The sequence below is a fragment of the Rhinatrema bivittatum genome, chromosome 9, assembly GCF_901001135.1.
Source record: "Rhinatrema bivittatum chromosome 9, aRhiBiv1.1, whole genome shotgun sequence".
Taxonomy (NCBI): Eukaryota; Metazoa; Chordata; class Amphibia; order Gymnophiona; family Rhinatrematidae; genus Rhinatrema; species Rhinatrema bivittatum.
The window spans coordinates 124,362,673-124,383,751 of NC_042623.1; the positions used below are offsets into that span (position 1 = coordinate 124,362,673).

General features: G+C 41.3%; 1 protein-coding gene across 3 annotated transcripts in view; it reads right to left on the reverse strand.

Annotated features, from left to right (window-relative positions):
* The window catches only part of TBC1D30 (TBC1 domain family member 30), a 301,699-nt gene that overhangs the window by 72,523 nt on the left and 208,097 nt on the right, over positions 1–21,079 (reverse strand). For all 3 annotated transcript variants that reach the window (XM_029615714.1, XM_029615713.1, XM_029615715.1), the window contains one exon: positions 7,898–8,066. In XM_029615714.1, coding sequence (XP_029471574.1) covers positions 7,898–8,066 — 169 coding nt within the window. The remainder of the gene's footprint in view (positions 1–7,897; positions 8,067–21,079) is intronic.

The window sequence follows — 21,079 nt, forward strand, 5'->3', positions numbered from 1 at the left end:
TTAACACCTTGCTTTCTAAATAAAGTAGTAGTAGTTAGGAAAACTATTAATCCTATTTTCCTCATCAGATCTCTATAACCCATACAACCACTATAGCTATCTGGTCACTTGGGGGGTCATTTACTAAGCTGCAATAGCATTTACAGCATGGAATTTGAAATTCTGCATATTTTCTGTAACTACAAAAAGAATGGTGCAATGTGGATATTAAAATAAGATTTCCAAGCAAAGCAGCTTATTAATATGGTAATCAAATAATGTGGCTTGCGGCAAAGTTGGTAATATGCGTTATTTAATCTAAAATTATCTAAACCTCATGAGATGCACCTAATTTTCCCCTGGGAGCCTCAGAACACTAAAGCACATCCTGATGCTCCTGAAGTCTGTCCTTAAAGAGGATGAGCAGACCTTCCCACACTGGTAGTGGTAAAACCCAGAGGAGGATCTAATAAGAGCCCCTGTTCCACCCCCAAACCCCACCTCAACATCCTGAAGTGGCAAAATTGTAAAAATAAAAAATGTTTAAAAAGGTGACAACCCTGGCCACACTCCTAGTTCCAAACCCCACCCCTTTAAGTAAAGAGAACCCCACCACCTCCCTCCCCCCTCCAACCAGTACCCTAATGTCCCTGATCATCCAGTAGTGACTGGAGTGCCCTCTAAGGCTCCAGGTCAGACCGCACCATTTACAAAATGGTGCCAACCAGCCTCAGATGAACTTTTGCCCCTAAGGACAAAGTAATATTGTAACATAGTAATGATGGCAGATAAAGATTAAATGGTCCATCTAATCTGCCCAGCAATTTGCTTACGGTAGTAACTGCTGCTCCATGCTAGTTACTCCCATGTATTCTGTTAAGGATAATATCCATTACTCCATGAAGATTACCCCCATGCAGAAATGTTATACCATCGATTTTTTCTTTAGCGATCCACAGTGTTTATCCAATGCCCTTTTGAATTAACTGTTCTTGTCTTCACAATGTCTTTCAGGAGGGTATTCTAGGCAATCACCATTCTCTCTATGAAGAATTATTTCCTGATATTGGTTGAGTCATCCCAACTGGGATCCCCTAGTTCTACTCTTATTGCCAATGGAAAAGGTTTGGAGTTTGTGCATCTGTCAAGTATCTGAAGGTCTGTATCATATCACCCTGCAACTCCTATCCTGTAAGGTATACATATTTAGATCCTTCAGCCTCTCTGCAAAGGTATTCTGATACAGACCCCCCACCATTTTGGTTGCCTTCCTCTGGACAGTTTCCATCCTGTCTCTATCCATTTTAAGATACCGCCTCCAGAAGTGAACACAGTACTCTAGGTGAGGCCTCACCAAGGACCTGTACAAGAGCATATTCACTTCCCTGTTCCTGCTGGTTATACCTCTCTCTATGCAGTCCAGTATCTTTCTGGCTTTTTCTACTGCCTTGTCAATTGCCTCGCTGCCTTCAGATCACCAGACAATCACCCCAAGGTCCCTCTCCTGGTCCATGCATGATTATCTTTCGCCCCCCATCGCATATGGCTCTTTTGGATTACTGTACCTCAAGTGCCTGCCTCTGCATTTCTTGGCATTGAATCGCAGCTGCTAAATCTTCGACCACTCTTCAAGTTTTCTTAATTCACTCTTCATTCTCTCTACTCCTTCAGGCATGTCCATTCTGTTGCAGATCTTTGTATCAGATACAAAAAGGCAAACTTTCCCATCTAACCCCTCCGCAATGTCGCTCACGAAGATATTGAACAGAACCATTCCCAAAAACCAATCCTTGAGGCATTCCACTTAACACTGTTCTCTCAGAGATGGTTCCATTTACCATTACATAGAGTTTGTCAGTTGACCAGGTGGTAATCCACTCTACCTTGGCACCCACACCCAAGATTCTTATTTTATTCATGAACCTCCTATACAGGACTGTATCAAAAGCTTTGCTGAAATCCAAGTCAGTCATATCACTGATCCAGTTCTCTAATCACCCAATCATAAATGTCTATCAAATATGTCTGGCAGGACCTTCCCTGGTGAATCCATGCTGCCTCAGGTCCAGCAACCCACCGGACAGTATATATTTCACTATCCTTTCCTTCAGTGAAATCTCCATTAATTTTCCCACCACCGAGGGAAGGCTAACCAGCCTGTAGTTTCCAGCCTCTTCACTACTACCACTCTTCTCCTATTATGTGGTACCACTTATTTCCAGACATCTATTGAATAGATCTTTCAGTGGATCCGCCAGCACATCTCTGAGCTCCCTTAGTATCCAAGGATGTACCTCAACCAGTCCCATGGCCTTGTTCAATTTCAGGTTTCCTAGCTCTTCCCATAAATTGTGTTCTGTAAATAGGGTTGCATCTACACCACTCCCATCCATGGTCTTGTTAATCAGCAATGGTCCTTTCTCCAGGGTCATCTTTAGTGTCCACCAATCTGAAGTATATGTTTAATATTTCTGCTACTTCATCTTTTTCCACATACTGCTCCTTGTCACCTTTCAATTTTACTATACCCACCTTGGATCTGTTGCCTCTCTCTAATATCTGAAAAATGTTTTGTTATCTTGTTTTATACTTTGGCAATCCTATCTTCTGCTTGACCTTTCTGCTTTCTTGATTACTTTCTTCCTCTCCCTCAGTACCAGGAATTCTTCCCCGTCTTCCTCATTTTGGGATACTTTGTACTTCTTGAATGCTGTTCTTTTTACCTTTATTTTTTCAACCATCTTCTGTTTGATTCTGGAAATGGTACAGCCAGACCCAGTGCCCTAGGGGGCATTTCTGTTCACCAGTGGACCACCTGGGAGAATAAGGTACTGGCAGGGGTGACATTTTGTCCACTCAAAAGGGGAAGGGTTTGAGATGGGGCAGGGCTGGGGTAGCATCTTTAAGCTTTTTTTTTTTTTTCATTTTTACAATTCTGTCTCGGGATGTGGCGAGGGTGGGTGGATGGGATAAGGCATCTTATTAAAGACTGGGTGAGTGGAGGGAGTCTGAAAAGGCCCGGGATGTGGGGCCATCATACAGTACCCCTTTACTGCTGTATTTTTGCCTGGAATTATTTTACTGCTGGGAAAAAATTCCCACATCACTCACAAACCTTCAGTACTCTGAGCTACAGATTGGTATATCCCATGGCATTTTTCACTTCAGGGAAAATACCTTGGCTTAACATATCTCGCCCTTAGTCTCTAAAGCAGCACTCAAACAATTGTTCAGAGCCTTTGATCCAACACTTTTTACAAAGATATTTATAAACTATTTTCCTCAATGTTCAACAATCCATTTGAATCTCAAGTAAAAATCATGGATGTGTGTAGTAACAGCAAGATTTGCAACCAGAAGTTATTTGGGAGACCATGAAGGAATTCTATGGCAGACAGTACTTATCTGGATCATTGGACACAGCTAAAATTTCCAAGATAAAAAGTATGATATATACACAAGATAACTAGATCTAACTATATTAGCACTCTTTTCCCCTTATTGCACTCTCCATTTGGTTAATTCAGCCTTTGTTTTATATAGGAGTAGCACCAGCAGGATTTGGTCTTTAAAGAAGTTGATTGCAGACTCACACATAGAACCTGCAAATTTTTGGCTCAAGAACACAAGACTCAGCTATCAAACAAGAGGTTTCACACACACAGGCCGATACAGTAAAGTCCGCGGGAGAGCGGGCGAACGCCACGCGATTCAGTATTTAAATTAGGCCCGGCGGTAAAAACGGGCAAAAGGAGCGGCGGCGGCTGTCAGTGGGTTTGATAGCCGACGCTCAATTTTGCTGGCGTTGGTTCTCGAGCCCGCTGACAGCCAAGGGCTCGGAAACCGGACGCCGGCAAAATTGAGCGTCCGGTTTTCGGCCCGACAGCCGCAGGCCGAATTCAATTTTTTTTTTTTAAACTTTTTTTTACTCTTCGGGACCTCCGACTTAATATTGCTATGATATTAAGTTGAAGGGTGCACAGAAAAGCAGTTTTTACTGCTTTTCTGTGCACTTTCCTGGTGCCGGAAGAAATTAGCGCCTACCTTTGGGTAGGCGCTAATTTCTCAAAGTAAAATGTGCGGCTTGGCTGCACATTTTACTTTCTGAATCCCGCGCACATACCTAATAGGGCCATCAACATGCATTTGCATGTTGAGGGTGCTATTAGGTGCCGCGGGTTGGACGCGGGGTAAGGGAAAACGCGCGTCCAAAAGCAGGCTAACAGTGCGCTCTGACGTACTGTATTGGCCTGACAGATTGGTAGTCTAAAGAGAAATATGCTTCGACCAAATACTCTATTGCTTAGACCAACACTAGTCAACCTATCGGACAAAAGTAAGTTTGCTCTTAGAGTCAGATTTCCTTGTGGCACTGATAACATTTCACTTTTAATTCAAAACTTATTTGAGACTCATAGAATTCTTGGCATCAATAATATAAAACAAGCAAATAAGGGAAGTTTCAATCACCTTTACTTCAATTAGCAACATAAATTTCACTAACAAATATATCTGCATCTGTAAATTAAAGCAGAATTATAAACATGAAATGTTCCAAGGCTCCCAATGCTATTTGCTCCTCCTCTACCCTATTATCATGAAAATCTTCCTCTCTTCCTAAAAAATACTACTACTGTGACACACAACCTTAAAAATGTATTTAAAAAGTTATTTCATGAGATTTTCTGCATATGCAACTGACTGCTTATGCTATTTCTCTCAATATTATGGTGTCAGACATTAACTAAAAATTCAGTTATACTATACTGCAATCATAGTCACTATTTCATAAAACACAGGCATAAGTTATCATAGTAGGTCTGGAGACGTTAAATTGGAACTCCAGTGCAGGGAATAGACTTAGTTCTCTAGATAAATGGCATTCCACCCAGAAGTCTGGTGTTCCCAAGGACTTGCACTTTATTTAAGAGAAGAGCTGTTGCAAAGAATCACAGAAGGAAGAATGGTATTTGCATTCCTATTGCCTGTTGATCAGAAATTTTGCATCTCTCCTCTACAGCTGCAGACTTTCCAAAGGGTTTAAACTCATGTTTTGGACTTCTGGCACTAGGATATGAATGGAATTTTGTTTTAGAGCAGAAAAGATTCCAGTGTGGCTTAAACCAAGAAGATAAATTCAACAGCATTAATTCTATCTGGTCACCACATCAAAACATGGGAGTTTTCACTTCCCTATTAGAGCATGATCACAGGCTGATCAGGGATACAGTCTCTCCCACATTATTTTGACAAACTCTTCACATGGATACTGTATTGGATTTGGATTTTAGATTTAATTGCTTGCTTTTCAAAATTTGAGTTCAAGGCGAATTATAAATTCAGGAGCAGTTGCAAATGCCCAGATGGAATGTACTCACAGATTGCATAGAAGCGAGATGCAAGGTAATGGTAAGCTTTCCCACTAGAATACCTGCAGCATTTCCAGTTAGCAATTCAGAAGCTTGTGATTGCAAATTGTGAAAAGGTTTTGCCTAGAAAAAGGGATGGGAAGCATGGCATTATGTTGAATTCCCCATGAGCCTCCAGATCTGTCTGGTATCTTTCCACCAGAACAGCACTTCGGCTCCTCTAACTCCCAACTCTTTTGAAGAAATCTCTCAGCTTTCCAGGGTTCCTAATGCAGTCCCCAGTGGCAGACTGCACATGCTATGACTACATAAGGGTACACTGGACTGCCTCATTCCTTGTGTGAGGAAATAGGTTTAGCTTAAGTTAAGAAAAGAAGCCTTACACAAGCAATTCTCTCTCATTGGATCATCATGACTCAAAAAATAGCTAATGCTTTAAAAATATGCTTTTAACTATTGCTTTGAACATATTAAAAAGCAAAAAGCAAATGTTACTTACCTGTAACAGGACAGCAGGATGTTAGTCTTCACATATGGGTGACATCACAGGATGGAGCCCTGTATGGAAAACTTTTCTGTCAAAGTTTCTACAAAGCTTTGACTGACACTGGCACACTGAGTGCACTGAGCATGCTCAGCCTGCAATTATCCCTGTGAGCCACAGGTGTCTCCCTCAGTCTCATCTTATAGCTAAAAGCACAAGCAAAACTAAAATAAAAGTAAAAACGTATACAGACCCAACTCCGCGGGGTGGCAGATGGGTTTCGTGTCGATGGCAGTGGTGATGTTGCTCGGCCCGAGCATTGTCCAGCATCGAGAAGGATAGCACCAATGTGCTGGATGGCATCTGTGGCGGACGGTCACCATGTCAGTGACGATGCGTGCCACGGTGCTCAGCCTGGTCTTTCCCCAGCACCGAGATGGATGCCCTCGCTGTCTTGGATGGTGACAGATGATGGGACTGTCAGCTTGCCTGCACTGCTCCTGGCACTATGTAGTGTCATAGGCTAATACGGGGCTTTAATAAGAAGCCAAAGCATGGAGCACTGTGTTTCAGCGAGGGCATTATGTGGCGGTGCTATGTCGGTATTGATGGTGTCGATGGCGGCCAAAGCGGCCTCGAGGGTATCATAAAAAATATATATGAAAAAACGTCGATGATTCGGCCAGAGCAATGATGACAGTGATGGAGCACTGACAGCATCGGTGTAGGTATCTATGGAAACGATGTGGCATCGAATAATCAAAAAAACATCGTTGGCATCGGAAAAATGATACCTGCATCGACGGAGTCAATGACCGCATCTATAGGGGTGATGCCCATCGATGGGAAGTGACCCTGGGTGTCAATTCTATCAATGGAAAGGTCCTGGGCATCGATTGCATCCATAAAATAAAAGATGGCATTGATGGAAATTACCCTGGCATCGATGGAAGTGCCCCGGGCAATGGTGGCATCGACTCGGGCATGGATGGCACTGACGAGACAAGGTGTACGTCTATGGCATCCATCTGGGCAATGATGGCACAGATGAAACCCAAGGAAAACTCAGTGCCATGGATGAAAAACATGGATGGCACTGATAGAAACGATGCAGGGATGATGGCATCAGAGTACCACGGGGGGAGGGGTACAGATGGCATCTAAAAATCCAGGACGGTCTGAAGGGGGTACAGACGGTAGGAATGGGGCATCGACTGCGCGAGGGTACCGAAGAATCGAAGGACCTGAATCTACAGGGGCCCTGGCGGCAACGGAAACCGTGGAAGTCCCTGTCCCACTAGCGCTAATAACCAGGCAGAGTGTCACAGAGGGACACTCGCAGGCTGTGTGTGGCTGACTGAAAACATAGGGAGAGGGAAGGCCGCAGTCAGTTGGCAGGCCAGTGAGGTGACAGGAACCGACCGAAAAATAGGGCATAGTACTCACAGAGCGTCGAATAAATGTACGTGAAGGGAGACCCGTGCAGGGAAAAAGTGTTTGTGAAGTAAACGTTTAAGTGTTTCCGTGAAGAAAAAGTGTTAGAATTTCTCACAGAGCTCCTAACTGCTATGCTTACTGCAGAGCGGAAAAAAGAAGACTGAGGGAGACACCTGTTGCTCACAGGGATAATTGCAGGCTGAGCATGCTCAGTGCACTCAGTGTGCCAGTGTCAGTCAAAGCTTTGTAGAAACTTTGACAGAAAAGTTTTCCGTACAGGGCTCCATCCTGTGATGTCACCCATATGTGAGGACTATCATCCTGCTTGTCCTGTGAGAACTGATCTTTCATTGAACCATTACTCTGTAAAGATGAAATATTAATACAAAATTACATTTGTTTTGTCAGCTCATAAAAACACTTGAGACACTGTACCCACCATGCTAAAAAATATCAGTATTTAACCGCTGGGAAAGACTTCTTGCTAAGAGAATTGCAGGAAAAAAAGCAGCAAATGAAGATACTAATATATTTTTTTATTGCATCATCAGTTGAACTTCCAAGACCTAACACTTCAGCTACCAATTACATTATGCATTGAAAAACAAAATAAAAAGAAAATACTTACTCTCCCAGTTTTGCCCAAATAGCCAATGCCACCCTCAGGATGATTTCTGAACCTTCAAAGAACACGGAATCCCATATCTTTAGGACAGTGTGATTAGGAAGGCAGGTGGCAAATAAGGTCAGAAACCACTGCATTGTGAAGACATTTGTTAGTGGTGGCTCATACCCTCCTGAAAAAAATGAAGTAGTTAGACACCATCTTCTCTATAATCCCTGTTAAATGCACTCATAGGAAATCAGATTGGAGGAAACCAGAGGGAATTAAAATTATAAACCTATCATCCTAAAGAACACTACAGATTTTATTAAGATGGATTTCATGATATATCAAATACCATGAGGTGAATACACAGGAATTCTGATGGTATTCATATTAATCAAGCTTATCAAATGAAATAATAAATCCATGTAATATGTTTAAATTACCTATTAGTACGAAATATATAGCATCTTTCATCAAAACAGGATTACAACAATTTACAATTTAAATTGACAGCTCTTGATGACCCAGGAGAATTGTTCCAATATTACTGAAAAGGCTGGTAAAAGAATTGATGAAATCAATTGAAAATCTCTTTAGAACTGCTTGGCTAAACCCAATGTCTCATTTTGAAGCTTCACCAAGGCAGCAAAATGTAGTGAAGTTATGAATACAAGACCAAGCCTCTGCTCTACAGATCACTTCCATGAACATAAATTTACAGTGGGCTAAGGAAGCTGCGATAGTTCTAACTTCCTGAGATTTTACTTTGTCCTCTAGCTGTCTGCCTACTTTAACAAAGCAATAGGAAATGGAGTCAAAAATCCAGATGGAGTGTGTTTTGAATTGACACCTTGCTTGTTAAGATTAAAGGACATAATGGGCAAGATTTCCTGCACAAACTTAGTCCTTTCCAAGTAGAATAATACAGCTTTTTACAGTCCAGGGTATGAAGAGCTTACTCACCTTTTTTGGAATACAGTCTCAGAAAGTTGGAAGAAATGATGGATTGATTAAAATTAAAATGAAAATGAGAAACCACTTTGGATGAGTTTTCAAGATAATTTTATTTTTGAAAATTTGTGTATAGGTGGGGTACGCTACCAAGGCTTATAGCTCACTTACCGTACATGTAGACGTCACTGCTATTAAGAATAGTATCTTCCAGGAAAGAACTTTTAAGTTTAAGGTAGCTAAGGGCTCAAAAGATGATTGGCTGAGCAAGTACTATGTTTAAATTCAATAGAGTAGGCAGATCCTTTATCAGGAGACTGAAATTAAGGCAGCAATTCATAAATCTGGAGACAAAAGGGTTGTTGAGACATAGAAGACAGTTTAAATGCTAATGAAACACAACTAAAGTACTCAAATGGACTGTGATGTACTGTGTATGTTTTAATATGGACACTTCCCTGATTGCATTTGGAAAGGTGATATATAACAATTTGTAAATAAAGTGAAGAGATATTGGAGTACAGAAATTGCGTACTATGAAGTACAAAGGATCCCAAAATAGTTCTTGACATCAAATGGAAAATGCCTTCCATTTTAAATTGTAAATGTGATACCTATGTGCCATAGAGTGTGTGAAGGGTTTAATATTCAAAGGATGTTTGTGTGAAGGTGGTGGTTTCCTCCTAAGGGAAATCCTATAAGAGTTCTGTTAAGAGAACTGAGAAGGTTCCAGTGAATCAAAAGTAGTCTTTTGGTCAGAGACAAACAACTCTGGCAGTTTGGTAATGTCCCTGTGAGCTTGATTTAGGAGAAGGATACAAAACCCTAACTACTTTTGGTCTAGGGCTTCTCCACAATCATAGAGCATGCAGGAAGATGTAGTTATGACCCTCTCCAGAGGTTACAGGGTGGGAGAAATATGAGTCAGGTAGAGTTACTCTCCCAATGTCTCAGGAAGCCTGATGGTGAAGATTATCACCATGTTGGGGTTTGGAAGAGTGCAAGAAAAAAAGTATTTCAACTGAGGTGTGAACTTGCAGGACCAGGAGGCAAACTGTGCCTAGCAGGAACTTGCCATGGTGTTGGGAGATTTTCTGTCTAAACAAAAAAAAAAAAGAGGGATTTCTTATTTGAGCTGATCAGGACATTAAGTAAATCAGAGTATACAGAAAGTAAGAGGGTCTGGGTAAGCCGAAGAAGTAAGTAGCAGGGTGAGTGTAAGCTCTTCATGCTGCAGTTGATTCTCTTCTGCAAGAGATGGATTCTTGGGGGGGGGGGGGGGGGGGGGGACGGACCATAGCTGCTCCCCAGGAAGTGGCATCTACCTCTACAACAAAGCACTTCAAGTAAGTAACTGATTCACATCTACCCGTTCTAGACCTCTCATGATCTTAAAGACCTCTATCATATCCCCCCTCAGCAGTCTCTTCTCCAAGCTGAAAAGTCCTAACCTCTTTAGTCTTTCCTCATAGGGAAGCTGTTCCATTCCCCTTATTTTGGTAGCCCTTCTCTGTACCTTCTCCAGATGCAAAGTTTTTGTTTGCCTGCCTCCATGAACAGTACAGAGCACTTTTTTGTTGAATGGTATTGTGACTAGATCTATTCATGGGGTTCCCCAGAGATGAAACGTCTTTAGAGCTATATCTTCATCTAAATGACAATGGTCATTCTGTGGAGAAAGCTGAGAAAAAAAAGCAGAAATATTAAACAAATATTTACCAATAGTTCAGTATTCATGAAGGATGACTTGAAGGACCCACTGTTGTTGGTAGGCAAGATTATGTATGGGAGTGAGGTATATACAATCCCATTTACAGAAGAGAATGGTTGGGAGGAACTAGCAAAATTAAAAGTGGACAAGGAACGAGGCATGATGAGATACATCCCAAGGTCCTGGGAAGTGCTGGTGTGTCCACTGAAAAACTGGTTCAATAGAAACCTGAGACAGGCATGGTTCCACAAGATTGTAGAAGAGCAGTAGTGGTCCTGCTTCACAATAGTGGGAGCAGGGAGGAGGCTGGTAGGCCAGTTAACCCTACCTTGGTGGTGGGAAACGTAGTAGAGACACTGCTAAAGAAAAGTATGGTATGATGATTTAGGGGTATCAGTATTAGTCTCTGTGCAAAAGACAGCATAAGAACTGGTGCACAGAACTATGAAGCAGGGTTTTTTGTGGGGGTTTTTTTTAAACAATGTGTATAGAAATCAAGATGGATTCTCAATTGAACTACGTTTCCCCCTCAGCTATCTTCTACAAGTTGAACAGCCTTAACTTCTTTAGCCTCTCTCATTTTGGTCACACTTCTCTGTACTTTCTCCAGTGCAACTATATCTTTTTTTTTTTAGATGCAGCAACTAGGGGTGTGCATTCGTTTTGAACTTAAATGTAAAACGCAACTTATTTTTTTTTTAACTTAAAAAAGTGATGAGGCGAAAACGATCGGATTTCCAACTTATTCAACATAGCTATGTTGAATACGTTGGAAATCGCGATTGTTGATCCTAAATAAAAATTTAAACCCCTCACCCTCCTTAATCCCCCCCCCAAGACTTACCAAAATTCCCTGGTGGTCGAGCGGGGAGTCAGGACGCCATTTCTGAACTCCTTTACGAGGAGCACGTGACGTCGGCGTCACGTCGGAGTGACGCGGCGTCACGTGATTGGGGGGGTCAGGAGGCCCCCCCAAGCTGGCCCCCCCCCAAGCTGGCCAAAAGTTCCTTTTGGGTGCAACGAGGGTCCCGGAGCGAACGTGGGGGGAATCACGTGACGCCGCGTCACTCCGACGTGACGCCGACGTCACGTGCTCCTCGCAAAGGAGTTCAGAAATGGCGTCCTGACTCCCCGCTCGACCACCAGGGAGTTTTGATAAGTCTTGGGGGGGGGGGGGGGATTAAGGAGGGTGAGGGGTTTAAATTTTTATTTGCACATATGGACATAGACTCAACTTATGGAATTCTCCATATGTCCATATTGACCGCAAATGACCCCCCCCTTTCGACTTATGGCCTTATGAACTTAAACTTTTGGTCTGCACATCCCTAGCAGCAACCAGAACTGCACATAGTTTTCAACGTGCATTCTTACCATAGAGCAATACAGTGGCATTATGACAGTCTCAGTTTTATTAATCGTTCCTTTCCTAATAATTCCTAATGCTCTTTTTTTTTTTTTTTTTTTTAACAACTGAAGCACACAGAGCCGACGATTTCAACATTTTATCCAGAATGATGTCTAGGTCTTTTTCCTAGGTGGTAAACCAATCTTCTCGTCTCGCAAGGTCTTCCAGCAATTTATCACAATATGCTTGTGATTTATCCACTCTGAATAATTTTGTATCATCTGCAAATTTGGCCTCACTCATACCTCGTTCCAAATCATATATAAATATATTAAAAAACTGGTTCAAGTACAGATCCCTGAGGCACTCCACTGTTTACATTATTCCTCTGTGAAAACTGACCATTTAATCCTACTGTTTGTCTTAACCAGTTTGCAATCCACAGAAGGTCATTGCCTATCGCATAACTTTTTAGTTTTCTTAGAAGCCTCTCATGATTTATTTATTTATTTTGAATTCTTATATACCGACATTCCTGTAAAGTATACAGATCATACCGGTTTACAGTGTAACAGAACTGTCGCGGTGGGCGATTACATGGAATGTAAAACATTAGAACATCGGAACACATTGAACGTTGCACATTAGAGTATCAGAACATTAGGAACATTTGGAACAGCTGAAAACATTATAAACTGAATGCGGGATAGACTATACGACATCCATGTCGTAAAATAGAGTAAAGAGAGTAAAAGACATTAGACTAGATGAATGGATTCGGGGGACGAGGGGGGAGGGGGGGAGTAAAGGGAAGTGAGAGTAGAGTGAGGGATAAGTCGGGCGGCAAGGATCAAAAAGGTGGGAATGAGTGGGTGGCCGTAGCAGAAGAAAAAGGCACCCTGATGAGGCCTAGGGGACTGAGTCGAGAGTGAGGTGTGATCACTTTATCCTCACGCCTTAGACCATGTCGTTCGAGAGGCGTCAAAGTGAGCTTGAGTTTCGGGGAAAGCTTGCAAGAGCAGCCACGTCTTTAGGTATTTCTTGAAGGTTTGGTGACTAGGTTCTTGCCAAAGATCTGGCGGAAGAGTATTCCATAGGGTAGGCCCTGCTGTTGATAGTGCGCGTTTTCTTAGCGATGATTTGGCAGGGGGGGCATACAGGGAGCCTTTGTAAGCTCTCCTGACTGGTCTGTCTGAAGTGTGTGGACGGAATTGAGCTTGAGAGGGGCGATATTGTGGATGTCATTGTGGATCATCATGAGAACTTTAAAGGAGATCCTGAATTTGAAGGGTAGCCAGTGAAGTGACTGAAGTATGGGAGTGATATGGTCTCTTATTTGAGTTGGTGAGAATCCTGGCGGCAGCATTCTGGACCATCTGCCGGGGTTTGATAGTTATGGCTGGGAGACTGAGCAGTAGGGAATGGCAGTAGTCTAATTTAGAAAGGATAATAGATTGAAGCACCAGACGGAAGTCTCAAAAATGCAGGAGAGGTTTTAGTTTTTTTGAGTACTTGTAATTTAAAGAAGCATTCTTTGGTGGTGCTGTGGACAAAAGATTTAAAGTTGAATTGGTTGTCGAGCCGAACCCCTAAATCTCTGACAGAAGGGGAGAGGTTGATAGCTGTTTTAGCGAATTGAGAAATGCTTGGGGAGTTTAGGAGGACTTGGTTTCCATCCGGTGAAATGATGAGGAACTCTGTCTTATTTGTATTGAGGATCAGGTTAATGCTAGCTAGAAGATTATTGATCGATTACAGACAGCTATCCCAGTAAGCCCAGGTTTTTTGAAGGGAATCAGTGATTGGGAGAAGAATCTGGACATGATCCGCGTATAGGTAATACGTTAATTTTAGATTGGAAAGTAGTTGGCAAAGTGGGAGCATGTAAATATTAAAAAGGGTAGGAGAGAGAGATGATCCTTGTGGGACTCCCAGGTTTGATTTGATGGGGTGTGATTCCTTGTTGTTGATCCTAACCTTGTAAAATCTATTGTCTAGGAACAATTTAAACCAGTTGAATGCTACTCCTTGAATACCAATGTCTGATAGACGCTCTAGCAGAATGGAATGATTCACGGTGTCAAACGCCACGGATAGGTCTCGGATGATGGACTTTGCCAAACACCTTCTGAAAATCCAAATACACTACACATCTACCATTTCTCCTTTATCCACATGCTTTTTAACCCCTTCAAAAAAAAAAATGTAGCAGATTTGTGATGCAAGACTTCCATTGATAAATCTATGCTGGTTGTGTCCCATTAAACTATGTCTTAACTATTTATTCTGTGATTTTCTTCTTTTTTTTTTTAATTCTTTATTTATTGATATTTTCATTTAACATATAAAGAAAATTAATATACACTTTCAACACTGCACTTGAAATACAGCACTTTACATACAATATTTAACATAGTCAATATTGCATATGAAATATTATTAAGAAAATTTATTAATCTCAAAGTGATTACAAAAGTAATTACTCATTACTTGTCTTAACATGAAAAAGTATGAAAAAGTATAGATAAACCTACCCTATAGTAGGAAATTAGAGGCTGATATTAGAATCTTTTAAAGAACCCAAAGGAGAATAATTAAGATATTATCAAACACCATAGGCATATTCATAACAGCTGGATAAACTTTATAAATGTCCGTCTACTGCTGAGCCCCATTAGGTGTTATATTAACGGGAGAAGACTCAGCTATAGGTAAATCTGATGCCATACTAGGTAGTTGGGCCTCGACAAATTGCTTCAACTGTTCACTTTGATAAAAAACATAAGAGTTTACCCCTTTCTTAATTTCGCACCTACAAGGATATCTTAAAAAGAAAGAAAAACCCAAGGATACAATTTGTTGTCGCATAGCCAAAAATTCCCTTCTCCTTGTTCTTGTCACCGGAGCTAAGTCCGGATATAATTTAACTGCCTGCCCGTGAAACATTGTAGGAAACTTTTTAAAATATTTCCTCATTACTCCATTTATATCTTGGGATGTAATAAAAGATACAACTAAAGTATTCCGATGGACAACATCTAAACTTGATTCCTCTAGGAAGTTTGTCAAATTAGCTGGTACTTGGGATTTTTGAGTAAGGAAATAACAAGAATTAATGGAAGGGATATCCTCTTCCTTGTATAATAATACCTCTCTAAAGTATCTCTTTAGAGAGATATAAGGAATCTCGCCTAGTACCTGGGGAAAATTGACAATCCTAATGTTTAGATGACGTACCCGGTTTACCAATATCTCAAGACGTCTGGAACTAGCAATTTGATCTTTAATTAAAGAGACATTGACTTTCTGTAATGACAATAAATTCCTTTCATTTTCATTCACTTTTTGAACAATTTGGGTACTCTGAACTTGTACATTGGACAATTGTCCTTGAAAATCAGTTGTAACATTGTCAATTTTCCTTTCTAGCCTAGATACAACCTGACAAACTATTTACCGCCTCCAGTATCTTATCCAGTGTTACCTGCCCCACCAAGGGGGGTTGCTGTAAAGATGATTCATCAGCTTTATGGATAGGTGGGCCCTCTAGTTCCGTTGTAACGATCCCTTCACTGGGAGACAACGGTATCACTCCACCATCCAAACTTCTTTGCACTGGGGGTAGACGGCTGTCCGGACTAAGAGACGCTTCTTCACGGGAACCGCCCATATCTCCATTATGTGCAGCTCCAACGGAGTCCTCAGCTCCTCTGTGTTCCAGCTGGGTCAAAAATTTACTAATCTCGGATTGAGTCAGGGTGGAAGATACTGGTGTTGAGGGAAACACCCTAATCTTTCCCTTCCTTTTCGCAGGCATTTCAAAAATGATTCAATCTTTGACCAATATGATGCCGATTCATAGACAGTGAGAGAAAAAAAAAAAAGTAATATAAAAAGTCCAAAAAAGTTAATAACCTGGATATATCGGATAATTCGGACTAAGTCGGACAAAGTCGCACGCGCCCCTGGCGGCAGCGACGCGCCGCAGGAACTCCCCTTTTGTAGAGTCTTCCGGTGCTCCCACTGACGTCAGGGCTGGCACACCCGGGGCTGGAAATATCAGGTAAATCCAATTTTTCTGTGACCAGAAAAACGCTGAAATTGCTCTCACAGACAGCCTCTGTTCAAGCGCCGCAGGAACTCCCCTTTTGTAGAGTCTTCCGGTGCTCCCACTGACGTCAGGGCTGGCACACCCGGGGCTGGAAATATCAGGTAAATCCAATTTTTCTGTGACCAGAAAAACGCTGAAATTGCTCTCACAGACAGCCTCTCTGTGATTTTGTTCTTTAGAATAATTTCCACAATTTTTCCCAGGACTGAACTCAGGCTCACCAGTCTCTAGTTTCCCAAATAACCATTGGGGCACTTTTTAAACATCAGGGTTACATTGGGCACCTTCCAGTCTTCTGGTACAATAGACAATTTTAATGATAGGTTACAAATTACTAGTCATAGATCTGAAGTGTTAAATTTTAGTTCTTTCAGAACCCTGAGGTATATACCATGTGGTCCAGGTGATTTGCTACTCTTCATTTGTCAATCTGACCTATTACATCTTACAGGTTCACTGTGATTTGGTTCAGTTATTTCTGAATCATCACCCTTGAAAACTGTCTCTGGAATGGGTATCTCTCCAACATCCTCATTAGTAAATACCAAAGCAAAGAATTAATTTAGTCTTTCCACGATGGTCGTTTTCCCTAAGTGCCTGTTTAACTCCTCAATTATCTAAGGGTTCAACAAATTCTCTTGCGTGCTTCCTGATTCATATATATATATTTTTAAAGTTTTTATTATGAGTTTGTGCCTCTACGGCCCATTTCTTTTCAATTTTTCTCTTAGCTTGTCTTATCAACGTTTTACGTTTTATCTTGCCAATGTTTCAGCGTTTTCCTGTTTTCTTCAGATGGATCTCTTTTCCAATTTTTGAAGGAAGTTCTTTTGGCCAAAATAGCCTCTTTTATATTGGCTTTTAACCATGCTGGCAATCATCTGGCCTTCCTTCCATCTTTCTTAATGCACAGAATACATCTAGATTGTGCTTCTAAGATGATATTTTTAAACAATGTCTACACCTGTTATACACATTTTATGTAGCTACACCTTTAAGTTTTTCCTATTTTCCTCAATTTATCAAAATGTTTCCCTTTTGAACATTACTGCTAGAACTGTATATATACTTATTGTTCCCCTTCCAGTCATTAATTCAAATTTGATCATATCATGAACACTATCACCAACTGGGTCCACCATTACCTCTCACCAAATCCTGCATAGCTCTAAGAATTAGATCTAAAATAGCTTCCTCTCTCAACAGCTCCTAAACCAATTAATCCGTGAAGTAGTGAGTATTTATTCCATCTCTCTAATATGTCCTGATCTTACATTTACCCAATTAATATTGGAGTAATTCATCCCAATGCGCAGCAAGGCCAGCCCTATTTTGCCCAGCCTATCCCTACACCAAGTGCCCCTTCAAGTCACTTTGACTCCTTGACCTGGCCATCCTTGCTTTGTCTTACCTTGCCTTGTAGCCTTGCCTTGTGGCCTCCTCACCCTTCTGACCATTTCCTGCAGCCTCATTGGTCCTGTTTTGCTGCCTTTGGGCCTTTTAGGCTCACCTAGCCCTTCTTAGGATACTTGCTGTACATTAGTTTGTTTCATCTGTTTTCCTTGCTCAGTTCCTGTGGTCCAGCCTTAGTCTTGACCTCCAGTCAGCTCCATTTTCAGTTCTAGACCTTGTTTCCAGCCCTATCTGTCCTGATTGAAATAAGGGAAATGGGAAGAGTAACAAAATCAATCAGTTCAAAAAAGCAGAAAAGGTGATGAGGAATAGCACTTGGAAGGCTATGACCACAAATGTGCATAGTCTGGGCAAATAAATCCCAGACCTTCAGGCCCTAATAGTGGAGATGAACTTGGGCATTGTTGCTGTCACAGAGACATTGTTCGCTGATTCTTATTAGTGGAATACGTCCATCCCGGGCTATAAATTGTTTAGGAAGGATAGAGAGGACAGAAAAGGTGGAGAAGAAGCTCTTTATGTCAAAAACAATATCCAAGCAACTGAATTGCAAGGGATGTGGGGAAGAGATGAAGTATTATGGACCGTCCTTTTAAAAAAAAAAAAAAGTGGCACTTCCAGTTATACTGATAGGAGCTACGGGATGCCTTCTCAAACAGAAGAGTTAGACAGATATCCAGCAGGTGGGAAAGAAGGGAGAAGTGTTGCTCGTTGGAGATTTTAATCTGCTGGATGGGGATCGGAGAACCCTTCTGCAGAATCTACAAGAAATTGAGAGATAGTGGATGTCCTTCAAGGGGCTTTGCTCAAACAAATGGTAATGGAACCCATGAATCTGTATGTTAAACTAAATGCCTGAATTTCTCACCTTTCCTGCCGCAGACAAATGTAGGCCATCTCTGCCTTATAACCTTTTCGTGCTCTATACACGGCCCCAGTCTCCATTGTATCCAAAACCACTTTTACACCAGTTTTGAGCCAGGAATTAAAATTATCTATATAGCATAGCCTTTCATTTTCCAAGAACAGGTAATACTTCCAAAAAAACAATAGTTTTTTTGGAAGTATTACCTACTTTGTTCCTTAATTGCTTTAACTAACTTAGTACTTCACATCAAGAAATTAAGACAATGAGAATACAAACTACATTGTCTTTACCATCCGATTTATTAAATGACAAGTCACAAACTTTCGCGTGTGATAGCTAAGTCGGGGCGGAGTCTGCACCGGAAGAGGAGGAGTCAGGAAGGCGTTGGGGCGGACTCCGTGATGACTTCGCTGATGGCGAAAAGGTAGGACACCTTATCGCTGCCAGCAGCGTGCCCAATAGCACCACCTTTCTATTGCGTGAGAAAGCCGGCAGCGATCCCACCCCCCTACCCCTCGGTACTGCACGATTCATAAAGGCCTGCGATCTTAGAAAATCCAGGCCTTAGTGAGACAGGGAGTCTAAGAAATGTAGTCCTAAACAAGAAGCCATCTTAATTTGTAGACCCATTTATTCTTAAAAGGACAAAAAATAAAAAACTCGTTTCATAGTTTTGGTGCCCTACTTCTGTGTAGGGTCTAATACAAATCCATTACAGCATGAAACCTAAAGTTATGTGAGTACAGGTTACTTACATGTGTATATGTTAATTTTTACATGCACAATTCTCTGAAAATTCTCCCCTAAATATTTTGAATACTATTCATGCTTCCACTAGTAACCAATGTAAAAATCAAAATAGGTCATGATCAAAACTATCATACCTAGAAAACCTGGTAAGATTATAAACTGCTGAGTTTTGAATAACTTGCCTGTAAGGTCGAGGACAGAAAACCTAAATAAATTGCATTATGATAAATCAAAATAGATTTAAAAAAGGGAGTGAAGGATGGTATGGAAATAGATAGCATTCAAGAAAGGCTTTAGCCTTCAAAGCATATGAAGTTTGAATAATGAATATCACACAACAGATTTAACATGAGTTTTGAATGAAAGCTTATGGTAAAATGTACTCCCAGATTCCTGGCCTCCTGCACAATTGGAATAACACTATCAAATTATAGTGGAGGTATACAGCATGGTTCAATTCTAAGTGGTTGGCTATTCTAGAACAAGTGGTCATGGTATTATTTATTTATTTAGAATTTTTATATACCGACATTCTTGATAAAAATATCAAATCATATCGGTTTCCATTGAAACAGAACAGTCCTTTTCAAGTATTAAGTTCCACAGGGTAGACTGAGCAACAACATAAGTAAGTATTAGCTCATAAAAAGTGTGGAGGGATATATAGAAGAACCAGAATCATTACTGGGCTAACTGGCATTCCTGGGCAGTTATCCCCCTTCAAAATGCTGGACAGTTGTAGGGGGCATTCCCTACTGATTCTCTGATGCAGCTGCTCACTTCCAATGATATAAGAGCTTACAACTTGTACTGTCATTGTAGTGACAGCAGTGGAAGAGTATACTGGTACCACACTTGTTCCTCCCCCTCCCCCCCCCCTCCAGTTACACCTTCAAATGCCTGCTGGAGGTGCTGTGAGACAAAACAGTATATGAATTAAAAAAAAGTATGGGATAAGAGCAATGCTTAGTAGGAGATTAGGTGGGCTTTGTAGTATTCTAATAGCAATGGAAAATGAGCAGACTAGATGGGCCTTATGAGCTTTATCTGCTGTCATAAAAACAGAATCTGCCAGGAGATAAGGGTCATTTAGATTCCTCATTTAATTTTCAGGCACACATTGAAGTGATGGCAAAAAGGGCATTTTTTTAAATTACAACTAGTGCTCTGTTTTGGATCAAGGTAACAAGCAGAGAGGCAAGCACTGTTTATTTCAATGCTTTCGTTACAATGCCTTGGGGATTTACTAAATAAGTCCATACAAATATTACAAAGAGTTGAAAATGCAACTGCAAGAATGATTTGGGGAAAGAAAAAAAAAAGTTCACCCCCCCCCCTTCTCAGAGTACTTCTGTGGTGGCCTATGAAGGCAAGGGCTCAGTTTAAGCTTTGTATTCTGGGGTTAGCCCTATGTATTTGAAGCATTATGTAACGTAGGGGGTCACTAAACCTGGCCTACTGAGCTCAGTTTGCTGACCCACCAGACTTTTTTGGATCCGACTCATGGGAGAAAATTTGTTTTTCCCTTAATGCATGGCCGCAGCAGAAGGGGTGAGAATGAGGGGAAGTGGTGTGCTACATATACATATATATATATATATACACACACACACACTCCAGGGGGAAGATCCAAGGGAAGGAGAAGCTAGGGAGCAGCAGGGATATCAACTTACAAGAAATTTAAAATACTATTGCCGGCACTTATCTACCACACACTCAGGAACCCTCTCCCCTCTCCCTTTACCTGCATTTCACATCATTAAAAGGACCAGACATGCCCTCTATCCTGCCAGCAAACTCTAATGAGAGCTATCCCCTTTCCCGCTACCCTCTTGGCACTTTAAGATTTCCTGTGTGGCCATTCCCTTGAAGGGTTTGGGGACATCTGTTCTAAAGGATTATGTGAAAGAGGGAGATTTATGGTCTTCCCAAGAAGCTTATTTATTGGAGGCGAAATCTGCAAAGGCCAGGGCTCATTGTTTGTCAATGATACAGAATGGTCTGCCCAGAAATATGAGACTATAACCAAATTATATGGCTTTTAGAAA